Source organism: Peromyscus leucopus, chromosome X, assembly GCF_004664715.2.
Source record: "Peromyscus leucopus breed LL Stock chromosome X, UCI_PerLeu_2.1, whole genome shotgun sequence".
Lineage (NCBI taxonomy): Eukaryota > Metazoa > Chordata > Mammalia > Rodentia > Cricetidae > Peromyscus > Peromyscus leucopus.
The window spans coordinates 66,905,051-66,918,955 of NC_051083.1; the positions used below are offsets into that span (position 1 = coordinate 66,905,051).

At 38.4% G+C, this 13,905-nt stretch overlaps 1 protein-coding gene across 1 annotated transcript; it reads left to right on the top strand.

The window, feature by feature from the left end:
* The first annotated feature begins 1,224 nt into the window (after window positions 1–1,224).
* Tbx22 (T-box transcription factor 22) lies at window positions 1,225–13,557 on the top strand. Its single transcript, XM_037199201.1, has 9 exons — window positions 1,225–1,615; window positions 2,169–2,346; window positions 3,127–3,228; window positions 4,657–4,831; window positions 5,799–5,963; window positions 6,279–6,343; window positions 6,748–6,833; window positions 9,582–10,213; window positions 12,911–13,557. Exons 1-8 carry the CDS (start codon window positions 1,441–1,443, stop codon window positions 10,178–10,180), a joined length of 1,545 nt encoding a protein of 514 aa, XP_037055096.1. The 5' UTR covers window positions 1,225–1,440; the 3' UTR covers window positions 10,181–10,213; window positions 12,911–13,557.
* Window positions 13,558–13,905: the final 348 nt, after the last annotated feature.

The window sequence follows — 13,905 nt, forward strand, 5'->3', positions numbered from 1 at the left end:
CATTCTAATTCCATTATATTGTAACTGGATTTGAATTGACTTTGAATGCCCTTTGACTAAACATATCCAAGGAGAAGAGAAGAAAATTTCCTAAAATGTTCAAATGTCACCAGCTTAGATTTCGTTTGCAAGAGTCCGAGAGCACCTGATTTCCTACTTCTAATGAAAAGTGAGTGACCAAGTGACAGCCACAAAAGCAAACATGTCATATTTGCAGACAAAAGTACTCCTTGAAAATGATGATAGTCTCTTCTGAACACAAAGAATGTTGTTACTCACTTAGAAAAGCGAAACCCAACTCAGGAAGACATGTAAGAAGGCACTAAAACCAATTACTTAATAGTTAAGCACTGGAATTTTTCAACACATTGTTGGGAGCAAAGGTTCCCTTGTGCTGCTGGTAACTCTCTACTCCTTAGGCTGTTTTCAGATGTGTTGTGTGAATTTGAACAGGGTATGGAGGTCCTGTAGAAGCAGGGCTAGAAGGGACAGGTTGGCTCTCTTCTTTGATCGTGCTGTCTAGGATACTCATGACATTCTTTACTTGAGTCCTCCCAGCCCCCCACACACATACACTAATAAAAAGTGGTTATATGGGCACATCTACCTACACTGCCCTTGTAAGGTGCTAACTGCATAGCCCAGAAAGCTTGCACTCTCTTCTGTGTTTCCAGTGGTGTCACTGGGAGAGCAAAGAAGTCCTAGATATATTTATCTGAGTCTGGTTAAGTAATATTTGCTCTTTCTTGGAAAAGTGGCCCCTCGTGGGCAATTATTTCACATGTCTTAGCGTTTTACAATTTAATGTAAAACAGTAACCTTGTGTCTCCTTCTCCTCTTTCCTCCCGCCTATCTGGAGCCCCACTCCAACCAACCCCCAGTCTCTCCTCCCTACCAGACTAAAGTGTCACTCACAGCGCTTTTTTTTTCTTTTTACGTTTCAACAGCTTCCAAAACAAACAGTGGAGGTTGTGACCGGCTGGGTATTCACTCAGTTGGATGCAACAGTATCTCTCAATCACTTTGGCGTGAGCTGCCATTGGTGGCAGGTCTGTTCCCTAAAAGGCTAGCATTTGTCAATCTCTGGGCTTTGGCAGGTCCCAGAATCAAGGATTTGAGGACTGATGGTACACACGTGTCCACTGAGAGGGAGGAAAACTAAAAAGGAAGGGAGACTACACCTTGTAGAATTTCGACTCAAGTTTAATCTTTCTTCTCCTTTATTTTGTCTATTTAAATAAAAATACATTCATATATAACAGAGGGGGGGATCTTCTTTTGTTAAAGTGTGGATCCAAAAATTGTTTTTCAGATCTAAGACTTCTTTTCTGTGAGCTTTTTCTCCCTTGCCTCTCATCTGCGCCCTCCCTCTCCCCCTCCCTCCCGAACCCAGCTCAGGTTGAAACTTTGCAGTGCACACTCACTTCTTCCCCTCCAGGGATGGCTCTGAGCACTCGAGCGCACGCCTTCTCGGTGGAGGCCTTGGTGGGGAGACCCAGCAAAAGAAAATCTCAAGACTCAAGAGAGGAGATGCAGCCTGGGCTGCAGGAAGAGCGGTACATACAGAAAGAGGAGGAGGTACCTAGCAGCGCTTCTGGGGACTGCAAGCAGCCGGGTGAGTACACTCAAGCAGCCCGGTTCCCTTAAGCGCTTCACCCGCGCTGGCTGGATCAGATCTTCTTCGCCTGGTTCATTGCGCTGTGGCAAAGATGTTCTGGCCCAGTCCAGCAGGTCAGGGTGTGGATTGCGGAACAAGTTAGCCACCTGACTTGAGTACAAATTTCAGAGAGTCTGAATCGCACTTGGAAATGCTGTGGTTTGTCTGCAATGAAAAGGAAGGTCCCACTTTTAGAGAAGTGAGTCTCACACCCCTTACAAAATTCTAAGAGCCTCTCAGTAGGAAGCAGGGTGTTCCCCAAATTCCCAAGAAAATCTAGCTTTAGAGTCAGCTTTTGGCAGGTTAGGGGTGAGAATTTTAAGGGTGCCACCTTTCATGGGATGCAAATTGGGACCCTCTCTACATTACTAAACCACAAAGGATTTCGTGGGGGAACTTATGCATGAGACTGAAGTTTCCGGGAGGGAGGAAGAGGTCTAACAGTTCAAAGATAGTCTCCAGACAAAAGGATGGTGCAACCTGCCAAACTCTCAAACCCCGTGTCTAGCAGAAAAGCGACCCAAGGCAGAATCTTCAAAAACTGCTTTCTCCTCCTGCTCTGGCGGCGAGAGCAACAGCCAGGAAAGTCCGCAAGAAAAAAATACTATCCAAGTGGAGCTTCAGGGATCCGACCTATGGAAGAGATTCCACGACATCGGGACTGAGATGATCATTACCAAGGCCGGCAGGTTCGCCTGGGGCAGTGATTTCCCTGAATCACACACAGTAGGCACTTAAGGAGGAGAAGCCAGTTTTGTAATGGGAAACTCCTCCCTCTCCTCACTCTTTGGCAGAGGATTTAAAGCCACAAACTCCTCAATTTGTTGCTCCGGGAAGTACCTAGCTGCATTAAATAGACTACTCATATTTTCTGATACATCCTTACTCCAAAGACTCACTCTTCCAAGTCCTGCCTTTGTACTGTAGGCGAAAATCTAGACCTGTACAGGCAGGCAAGTGTCAGACCTCTCTAACTTCGTACTGCTGTGGGCAGCCTCTCAGTGCAAGCCTAGCAAATAGTGGCAGACAATACTCCAGCCACTGTCCTCCAGCACAGCATATCTGGCTCAGACCACCTGGAAGCCAGCCTTTCCACCAGCTAACCATTTGGTGTGGGGCAGCCTCCTAATTAGTCTTCCTAATTTCAACCTTTGCAAATCTGCCTCTCATGCCCTTCCTCTACTAAAAGTACAGGAAAGGAATGAAACTTTTCCCGTCCTTATCATTTTGAATGACACGTGGCAGGTCGTGGATGCAGACTTTTCATAAAGATAGTTGGTACCACTAGACAATCTCGGGCTTTTCAATCAACCATCTTTTTTCTTACCTAACAAATGCCACTTCCTGAACATGTCATGGAAAGGGAAGAGTACTGTATTTGTCCATCACTCATCTTCCTTCAAAACGTCTCTCATATCTGCCATGTCAGGTTCTATTTTCCATCCAAACCCCTATTTTCTTTCCCACAGGCGTATGTTTCCTTCTGTTCGGATCAAGGTGAAAGGGATGGACCCAGTGAAGCAATACTATGTGATTTTGGATGTGGAACCAGTGGATTCCAAACGTTATAGGTAACTTGGTAGATAGGGTCCAAACAAGCTGAGGATACAGATTCAGAGCATCACTCCTGCAGCCTGACACCTGACAGCAGGATTTGAACAAAAGTATGCCCAGTGAGGACAGAGGGTTGCTCATCCTTGGACTCAGATAGTTCAAATTTCTCATTTGAATCTGGGTCCAAAGTAAAGGAAGAGCAGGTCTTTCCTACTCCCTCCTCACGGAAGGTGATGTCAAAGGGCTCCTTACTGTACCCTAAGCCTACCCGGTGTTTGTGCCTTAGATATGTAAAATGTGGATGCTCTGGCGTCCGTCGCAGAGGCAAGAAATTTGAAAAACTTTAGAGAGACATGCTTTAGGCTCAAAGTGGACCCTGGCTTCTGGGATTAGGCTGTAATCTGGGCAGGTTCACAAGTGATGTCGTGATTCCCCAAATCTAGTGGCAGGGTCCTAGGGTCAGCGCTGGACTTTTGCCCATATGTTGTTCCTCTTTTAGATGTATGCCTGAAGGAATAGTCAGACAGTGCTGCGATTCTTTTATTCTTTTTGTTCCTTGAATACCTTGAGGAGGCTGGACCAAAACAGACAAACTGTTGTAAAGAAAAGAACCTTTTGAGCTAGCAGCACAGAAGGCACTGCCCTGCTGATGCTTTGACGGGGAGCTCTGGAAGTGAAGGGGAGGGTGCTGGGAAAGCAGGCCGAAGTCAGCTGGGTGCAATCAACCCAGAGGCATGCCTGGTGCCTGGCCCTTAGGAGAGAGGCCATCTAGTACCAGAGCTTCTTCTCAAGGCAAGAAAGTGCAACTCACCAGCCGGCTGGAACCTCCTCGGCTGGCTTGGTAACAGAAGCAGCTGCTTGCACTGAGGCTGTTTTGGGAAATGCTGAGTAAAACGTTAGTTTGAGATCGGAAACAGTTCAGGGAAAATCAGGCCGGAGGGCGCTCGAGGCGGACGGAGTTCCTTTAGTTTTCTGATGTGCAGTTTAGTTGGCAAAGGGGTGCAGAGCAAGAAATGGCTTTCACTAAAACTATTAAGCGTGGGCTTAACAGACATAGTGCTTAGCCTTCTGCTTTGTTCCTTGTGCTTCTTGCTTGCTTGTCATTTGTGGGTTTTTTTAGGCATCCCTACAGTGGGAAAAGGAATCAGACTGATTCGTGCTACGGTTTCTGTGAGGAAATACCGGACAGATATCCCATGCTGTTTTTACTCACCTGGGACACTTCCTTGCATTTTTGTGGCATATGCTTACTTACTGTTCGTTTGTTTGTTACCCTTGAATGCTCTTTGAAAATGAAATGGGAGCTTCTGTTTATTTACTGGCCTTTGGAATAAGCGTTTTAATCTTTGGTGAGGCTCTTAGGTGGAGAACTCCGAAGCCTCTCATCCCTCTGCTTTGTGCTGGCTGAGCCTAAAACCACACCTTGCTCTTTTTTATTCTCTCAGGTATGTGTATCACAGCTCACAGTGGATGGTTGCTGGGAATACTGACCATTCGTGCATCACTCCCCGATTCTACGTCCATCCGGACTCCCCTTGCTCAGGAGAAATCTGGATGCGTCAAATCATCTCCTTTGATCGAGTGAAACTCACCAATAATGAGATGGATGACAAGGGCCATGTAAGTAAGCACAATCTTTCTCCTGGAGGAGGTAGGTGCCAAGGCCAGAGGTAGTCCTCAAGAGGGCATTCTTCTTTGTAAGTGTTGAATGTTTTGGAAACCAAGCTCTTGGATTTGTAAATCAGAGACCACAAAGGGCTCCTCCAAGCTCTGTGATCTAAAAGTGCTGGACTGGGGGGAATGACTGCAGGGAACTTGAGGGCCCAAAGACCCCAAAGAAGAGACAAGTTTCAGCTAGAGAGGGTGTCCCATAGTGGAGAGTGGGAGGGCACACATCACAGGACTGTCAGGCATCTTGCCTTCCCTGGCAACACTGTGGGCTTTTGCCTTTCCTGGAGTCTACACATTTGTTACAGCTACAGCAGTGCCTTTGATACAGTGTGGTGGGAGGATGCAAGGCAGCAAATGATAATCCAGACTGTCCATTTCCACAACGTGCTGTCATGGGAGTCAGTTCCTCCTTATTTTCAGGTTTCCTGGATCTTGAGCCTTCTCCCTAGGTACACACTCCTGCCTGTGCCCTGCCAACCTAGTCTTGTGCCAGCCACAAAAGGAGAGAAGGAAACTACCAGGATTAGGAGGTGGGGAATATCAGGTTTCTAGCCACATTTGGTACCATCAGTTACTGCCCAGAGAATTTATATCAGGTGATCAGGTACTCATGACACATCCACATCACATGGTCAACCACATTTGCAAGCAGGAAAGGCCCCAATCTGGCTATGAAATTTGCTACATGGTGTCAGTGTCACTGTGGTGCCTTCCTCTGGAAAACCTTCAGCCAGGAGGGGTTCTGTTGGTGACCAAGCCCACAACAAAGTTCTGATTTGTGGTTATCTGAGCCTTCCTGCATACTGTTATCTAGTGTGGTTTTTTTTGGGGGGTGTCTTCACTGGAGGTTATCATCAACAGGGGGTGGTGTTGGGGAGAAGTTGTTTCAGATGGTATCTAATCATTTCTCCCTTAGATCATTCTGCAGTCCATGCATAAGTACAAACCCCGTGTGCACGTGATGGAGCAGGACTGTAGGATTGACCTGTCCTTGATTCAGTCCCTTCCTACTGAAGGAATTAAAACATTCTCCTTTGAAGAAACTGAATTCACTACGGTGACAGCTTACCAAAACCAGCAGGTAAAGCTGTCTAGACCTCAGAAGTGGGAGTGGCCCCAGTGGGGTATGGGATAGAATCAAGCAGCATTGTGTGGGTTACATTGTAAACAATGGAGGGGGAAAACTTTACTTCATTATCAAGTGACATTTGATAGAAATTTATATGGTTCTTCTGTTAAACAGGAGATCATAGCAGAAGGGACAAGTAGGCCAAGGAGACAATCATCTTAAATCAGACTTAACTGTGTGCTTGAATTTCTTTCCACATTATAATGCAAGACTGTTGCTGAGAACATAGCCTGGACTTTTCTCTATGTCTTTCTTTTGAATTCATAGATTACAAAACTGAAAATAGACAGGAATCCTTTTGCCAAAGGATTTAGAGATCCTGGGAGAAACCGGTAAGTACAGCAGCGTTCAAATTTAATATTTGGATAGCCCCTTAATAACTACTAGAAATAATAGGTAAGTAGAATTGCAATCATAGAGAATATTTATGTAGCTCTTTTATGAGTACTAAAGATTACATAACTGTGGGTCAGAAGCTTACATTTTTATGGATAGTAGGTGGTAGGAAAGAAACTGCATGTTTGGATGCCATGCCTTTTTCTACTGTACCTCCTGGCCAGTGGTAAGGTATTATGCAGTATAGATTTGTGGAGCTTACAGAAATGTACTCAGATCCTAAATATGAGTGAAAATAATAGCTCAGATGATTACTCATAAAATATAACAGGTTTATATGAAGCATTATATTCACTAAATGTTTTCTGGAGTTGCTGAAAAATAAATATCTTTTTTTTAGGGGTGTATTGGATGGGTTTTTAGAGACCTACTCCTGGAGGCCTTCCTTCACTATGGATTTTAAAACCTTTGTTGCCGACACACAAAGTAAGAAAACTTTTAACTTTCAGTTTTATTTTTACATATTAATGCAGTAACAACAGCCATAATTCTTATACCAAATACTACACAAAGGAATAAATATATGCCAGAAAATGTGTGTTCACAAACAATATGTATTTGCTATGTGGGGATTTAAGAAGCAAAAACAGAGACAAACTGACACCTAAGGGAGATAATAAAGTTATGTTGCTGGTGGAATTTATTGCTTATCTAGCTTATGGAATTATCTTACACTCTTATCATGACATCATACATGGATTGTGTCTTTGGCCCATTTGTGGTTTAATTTGGAAATATATTAGCTATATAAGTTATTTTTATCTTTACTATATGTTTGAATTATTTCATTTGTTTTACCTTTACTTAGTTCTAATTTACCTTTGTATTGCATGAGAAGTAAATATAAAAAATAAAAGTAAATATAAAAATAACCCTAAATGATCACATCTAGTTTATTTTCATATATAATTTGCTCTTATTTTCACATTATTTAAAAAGTCATTGAACACATGGTAGAATTTATAGAATGTAGAGTAAAATGCATGATGAGCATGGTAGAGGAGCTAGGAAGAAATAAACACAAGTATGCAATTATAAATTCTTATACAGGGTATGGCATAATACTACTTGAAGGGAAACAGAAAGTAAAAGGTTAATACTACAAAGAGAGAGTAATAATTAAGAAATTATGATTAATAAGCCAAGAAGGAAACTGTCAGCATACAAAATCACAAAATGAGCTAAATATAACATGGATATGCTGCTTTGTCTACTTTTTTTAAAATGCTTTAACTTACACATTAAAATTGAGTGTATTAGTGGTGTACCCTGTGATGTTTTTATTCATGTATACATTAAAAATATTTAGACTCCTTCAATTATATTTATCTCCTCAAGCATTTTTTACCTTTATATGGTGAAAACTTTCAAAACCCACTGTAGTGTTTGCCAAAGTACAATATTAACTATTAACTAGTCTCCCTGCTGTGCAACAGCACATGTGAACTTCTTGCTAGTGTCTCCCTATACCTTAGAAGCCACTGACTTGAAGTTTCTTCATCCTCTTTTGACCCCCATTTCTCTCAGTATCTGGTAGCCATTATTACATTCTCAGTTGTCATCACCTTTATATTTCACATATGAGTGAAGCCATACAGTAACTGCATCACAACCAATTTAATTATCATAAGTCTAAAAATATTTGTAATTTGTTTCTTCTCAGACAGTGCATTGCCTGATGAAAGCATCATGATCATAGTTGGATAATACACGTGTTTTAGTAAAATAATCTATAACTTTATTTCTGAAATATTTAACTGTAAATAGAATACTTTATTTGTAAACAGCATAAAACTTTCTCCATTCATCTTTACCCCATTAAAGTGCACTTGGCTTTGGACATTTACTTAACATTATTTTTATGGAGCAAGATATCAACATTATGCTTAATTTTTACATTATGCCATAACAAGTAATTGTAATGTGAAGAAATGAGATATAATCATTTGTTGAAATGATGTGATTTAAAAAGTGGCATAGAAAACTATGAGCAGTTGTTTTACTAGAATAATTCAACTGACAACATTAGGCAGCATGCTTTTAAAATATCCAAATAATCTAATTTCAAAAAAAGACAAAAGTAACCATTAATTGGTCACTTAAAATACAGTTAATTCCATCATTTACAGTGTGAAGAGTTCACTCATATGGGAGAGGAGCAGTCATTTTTAAAATAACTTTTGACTGATTTATTACATGTATTTGTCAATCTGCTGATAAAATATTAGTGTATGTTTATATTTACATATACCCAAGAAAAATAACAAAATTATCAATAAAATCTCCCAACTTCATCAAGTATGGCCAAACATAATTGATTGAATTCAAACATTTACAAAAATAAAGGTCAGAGTCTAGATTGCCCTGTACCATATACATTTTATTATCTGTTAAACCAGTGGTTCTTAACCTTCCTAATGCTGCGACCCTTTAATACAATTCCTCATGTTGTGGTGATTCCCAACCACAAAATTATTTCATTGTCACTTCATAACTGTACTTTGCTACTGTTATGATTTATAATGTAAATAACTGATATGCATCCATCCTCCCAAATGGGTCGTGACGCACAGGTTGAGGACTGCTGTGTTAAACAACAAAAGACTTTGGATATCATAAAGTAAACACTTTCCTTCTCACCTTGATGCTTCTTAACTTGAAACACTGTCTTCAGTTCTTGATAGAAAAAAACAATGGAAATCTCCCCATCTATGATTTTCACATAAGACAAAATATTAGTGACTGTTAATATTTTTCCAATAATAAAATTATTTTCACAGTTACTTGATTTTTACACTGAAAAAAATCTGTAAAATCCCAGACAACAAATTATTTTTGTTCAATATGCAGATTTTAAAATAAAAGGTTAAATTTTATTTGTAATATATTATTGGCTGAGTTACATATGGAGCTTCTCTAACTGTTGGATAAAATGTAAAGAGCTGGAGTATAGTGAATGTTCGGTGTGTGATGCACAGTAGCAGAACTGCTAGGATTAGAGCTACGATGTTCAGAGTCAGTTAGAGGAATACAAATATCTTTTCCCAAGCTAAAAGAACTGTGAACTTGCAAGGAAAACCACTCCAAGAATGGGACAGAAAGGGCAATAGATATGATTACTGGTTCCCCAGGAAAATCAGGTTCATTATTCACTTACTGACTTGTCTTTGACAGGTGGAAGCAGTGGTTCATCTCCAGCGACCTCTAGTGGAGGAGCTCCCTCTCCTCTGAACACCTTACTTTCTCCTTCTGGTTCTCCACCTACACCTTCGTTTCACATACCTCCAGGCTCCTTTGGAATGACCTATCCAGAGACATACCTGCACAATATAAACCTGCCCTTCTGTTACAAGATTTGTCCAACTAATTTTTGGCGACCACAACATTTTGTCTTACCTACTCCGGAAAGGCTATCAAGCTTCAACAGTTCTCAGTCTTTACCCCCACTCATGATGGAAGTGCCTATGGGATCATCCAGGGGCATCACCAATTCAAACAGTGGCTTACATGAAGACTGCAATGGGCAGTGTCTACAAGTATCTCATTCTGCCAATCAAATTTTATATGGATTACAGAATCCTGGAAACATTTTCCAGCCAAACCCCATTGCCCAAGAAACACTCAGTTGCCCTTTTCATCCTCCCCATGGCCGTTATAGGAACAACTTCTCCATGCCATCTAGACTCGAAAATGCTACCAACCATCTCAGTGAAAATGACAACAATCAGATTTCTAATTCACATTGGTATCCAGCAGTCAACCATTGCCTTTAATGGGAAAACAACCACACTTTAAGACACTTACATGTAAGCACACATTTTTTTTATTTGTAACAAAAGAAAGGACAATGTCTCTTTAAAACTTCCTTGCTGAACAGCATTGTTTTGTTTTGCGTTTGAAGGAACTTAACAAATATTTACAAGAATTTTCTATATAATGTTATCTCCGACCTATAAGACTATGATATCATAATAGCGTTGGTCCTCAAATAAGTTACTTAATAAATATTATTTGGTGAGATAAGCCATCAGTGATAATTAATGTCAAGAGATTGTCTCCAATTACAGCATTGTCAACTCACCATACACCTGTGCTTTACCTATTAACAAAGACCAAAACAAGATGGATATAATTTGTGTAAAAACAATAAAAGTATTTCAGTCCTATTGATGAAGGTTGGCTACACTATAAATATCTATTAAGCAATCATGGCAAAAAATTGAATCATTTGTTTGATTTGTATTTGCTGCTGAAGGAAATAGTAATTACAGTTTTGATGTATAGACAGGGACATGTTTCCAAGTATTGGTTTCGATTAATCTACGTAGTCTGGATAATATTCAATTCTAAAGGGAATGCAAAGATCAAATAAAAGGTAAAGCATTCCAAATAACTTTGATCTTTGTTTCCTTTTACTTTTGGATGTTTCACATATGAAGTCTGTTAATGTATTCCTCTAAAAAGCCTATTTATTCTACTGATCAAAATATATGATTTTAGTCCTTAAAAAAACTGAGACAATATTTGAAGGGAAAGAACAGATTTGAGTCCATAGTTATGAAAGTAGCATTACACTGGTAGAACTTAATTCCCATTTTCATATCTTGTGTGTTACTCATGGTAAATGAAATGGATAAAAGTAAAAAGTAACTTTATTTTAGCACTTGAATTTGAATAGACTCATTTCATCAATTCTTAAATTTCTGAGAATAATTTTTTATAAAGTATAACATATATTCATTGCTAGTCTTTAAAATCAATGAAATATAAGCATTTATAGTAATAGTTGCAGTCATTTTATTAAGCCAAGGTCCTTTAATTACAGCAATATGACTGGACTTTTCCCAACACTAACAGATCTACCAAACACCTTTTCTTGTTTTTCTAAAACACACCAGGGACAGTGTATACTTATTATCATATGGACCAAAATAGTTATCTCATCCTAAATATTCCTTATAAATATGCCTTACTATAAAGCATTTGCTCCCAACTTCCAGAAATATAAACAGAACAGCACATGGTTGCATAAGACTAAATATTCTAATGAAGAGAATGCATTATTTGCAGCTTACACCAATGGGGAATCTATTGCAAAAGTCTCTGAGGCATGAAATACGTACTATTCAAGTTTGTTAAGAAAGGGATTAAAGAAACAAGTACACTTTTTTGCCTACCCTACAATAGGAACTCTGTAAAATATTTTAGTAAAATAAATTATGGATTTAACATAGCTGCCTTATCAAATTATAACGAAACTATCTGATAGCTTATGTGTATGTGATTACTTTATTAAGTAACAACAAAAAGTTATTTAACTGAAAATTAAAGAAAATATCTGCGTTGTTCTTTAATCACTATGTAAGGGAATACATTAATTTAATAGCTATTCCAGGGTATATATACCAATGCTTTAAATGTCAGATATTTTTATGTGTTGCATTTGTAAATCTAAGAATATGTAATTATACTAGCAATACTTAATAGAGGCAAAATTTTAAATGCTAGTGTTTGGTATTCATCTTATGTTATTTCATAAAAAATAAAAGTGCCTTCACACTTACAATTATAGTAAATGAGGGAAATCCTTCATGGAAAATTAGGCTTGGAGGAAACTTCAATCAAGTGGCCCTTTTTCTTCCTTGAAATAAATTCTTCATCTGTAGAAATCTGTTAACATGTCAAACTCATGCACATAAATGTTTAATACCCTTACTACAGCTCCTAAATAGATGCTACAGAACTCAAGAAAGTTGATAAATTGTGACTATAGTTACAGAACAGCAACAACAGAAATCTATCTGTCCACATTTAACTGCCTTATTTTTTTTTTTTAAAAAAAAAAGCTTTCAAAAGCATCTGGTTAGACAAAGTGAGAAATTGTTAGCCAATGAAAGTGGCCACATGATACTGCATAAGTTCCAAATTAAAACTTCTATTTCCACCTGGTGTGAAGATACACACACACACACACACACACACACACACACACACACCTCTTCTTTTAAAAAGAAAACAACAGACTACATTTATATATCTGATTCTTAAACTGACCTGGTAAGTAACTTTCCCAGATAAAACTAGAGAAAATAAACCTTGCATCAATTTTGTAAAATTTTGACATTGAGTCAGGAAATAAGTGAATGATAACTTTATCCTTTTATAGTTCCCAGTCAAACTTAGACCTGTAGTCAGATTCCCTGGACAGGAAAGTATTTTGTGAAATAGACAAGCTGAAATCAAGGACAAAAGTTGAGCTTGGTTGAAGTTCTAAGTGGACAGATAGCTATATTACATTCCTTATTACATTTAAATATTAGTATTACTTTAGGTAACATGATTTTAGAACATCAATATCTTTACTATTTCTTTTCACTGTTGGGTGCCTAAACTTTATGGATATTATATTTTGGAAGGCCAAATTATAACTTTAACTTTATACCATTTTAGGTTACATACTTTTAGAATCTTCAAATTAACTAATGTCATTTGCTTCTATTTAGTGTGCTTTGAAAATGAAGAGGCTTCTTCAAAACTCCCAAGCTCTGGAGAGATGTTTCACACTGCTTTCAGGCATGAGTTCTCCATATGGTCTGGGAATGGACATGATTTCATTCTTCTGTGAGGTTGAAGTATGTCTGTGGCAGGAAAAGAAATAAGCTATTAGTCTCGGCAAGTGATGACTCAGTGAATAATGAGTCTTTGAAGCATCTGCATCTTATGTGCTGACAACATGACAAGGGTGCCAACAATGCACAAAGACAAGCATCTGCACTGGACATTATGAAAGACTTTCCTTAAGTTCTCCTAACTGTTTCTATTTTGCACCTTGGGGAAAATTAATGCACACAAAGCAAGTACAAAGGTAGTCAGAATGTAGCTTAAATAAATAAGCTGTTTAAATACTAAAATATATTTTGCAAAAGTTTATATGCATGCTAACTTTTAGTATGTTTCAAGTAATAGAATGTATATATGTGTGTGTGTGTGTGTGTGTAATGTGGGACATTTTTTACATTTTTTGTTTCCTTATTTAATCTCACTAACAAGTTTTTAATATGTATGTAATTTTATAAATTAAAGATGTCACTCTAATATGTGGATATATGCACACAACGTGTGTGTGTGTGTGTGTGTGTGTGTGTGCAATCTCCAATGGGATATTTCAATTTCTTTTTAAATGATTTATACTGTGTTTCTTCTCCCTCTCCTAAAGAGAGATTCTGTATAGAAAATCTACTCATTGGATACCAACATACACTATTAATTATGTATACTTATGTGGCGATACATATTTAAATATATTTAGTAATGTCTAAGTGCATATGCTGTACTTTGATAATTGAGTTGACAGGATATAAGTACAATTTTTTATTCCAATTTAAAGATATGTTGACTTTGTGGTGAAAAATATTTAGACAGCCAAAATAACAATCAATAATTTCTAGTATACAGCAATGATTCATCAGTTGATTTCACTAGAATTTAACATGCCTAT

Excerpts from the sequence above, each read along its gene's own strand:
- Tbx22 (XM_037199201.1), top strand. The coding sequence starts at position 1,441 with ATGGCTCTGAGCACTCGAGCGCACGCCTTCTCGGTGGAGGCCTTGGTG. Across the intron at positions 5,964-6,278 it reads CAGCTTACCAAAACCAGCAG|ATTACAAAACTGAAAATAGA; the intron begins GTAAAGCTGTCT and ends TTGAATTCATAG. Across the intron at positions 6,834-9,581 it reads CTTTGTTGCCGACACACAAA|GTGGAAGCAGTGGTTCATCT; the intron begins GTAAGAAAACTT and ends TGTCTTTGACAG.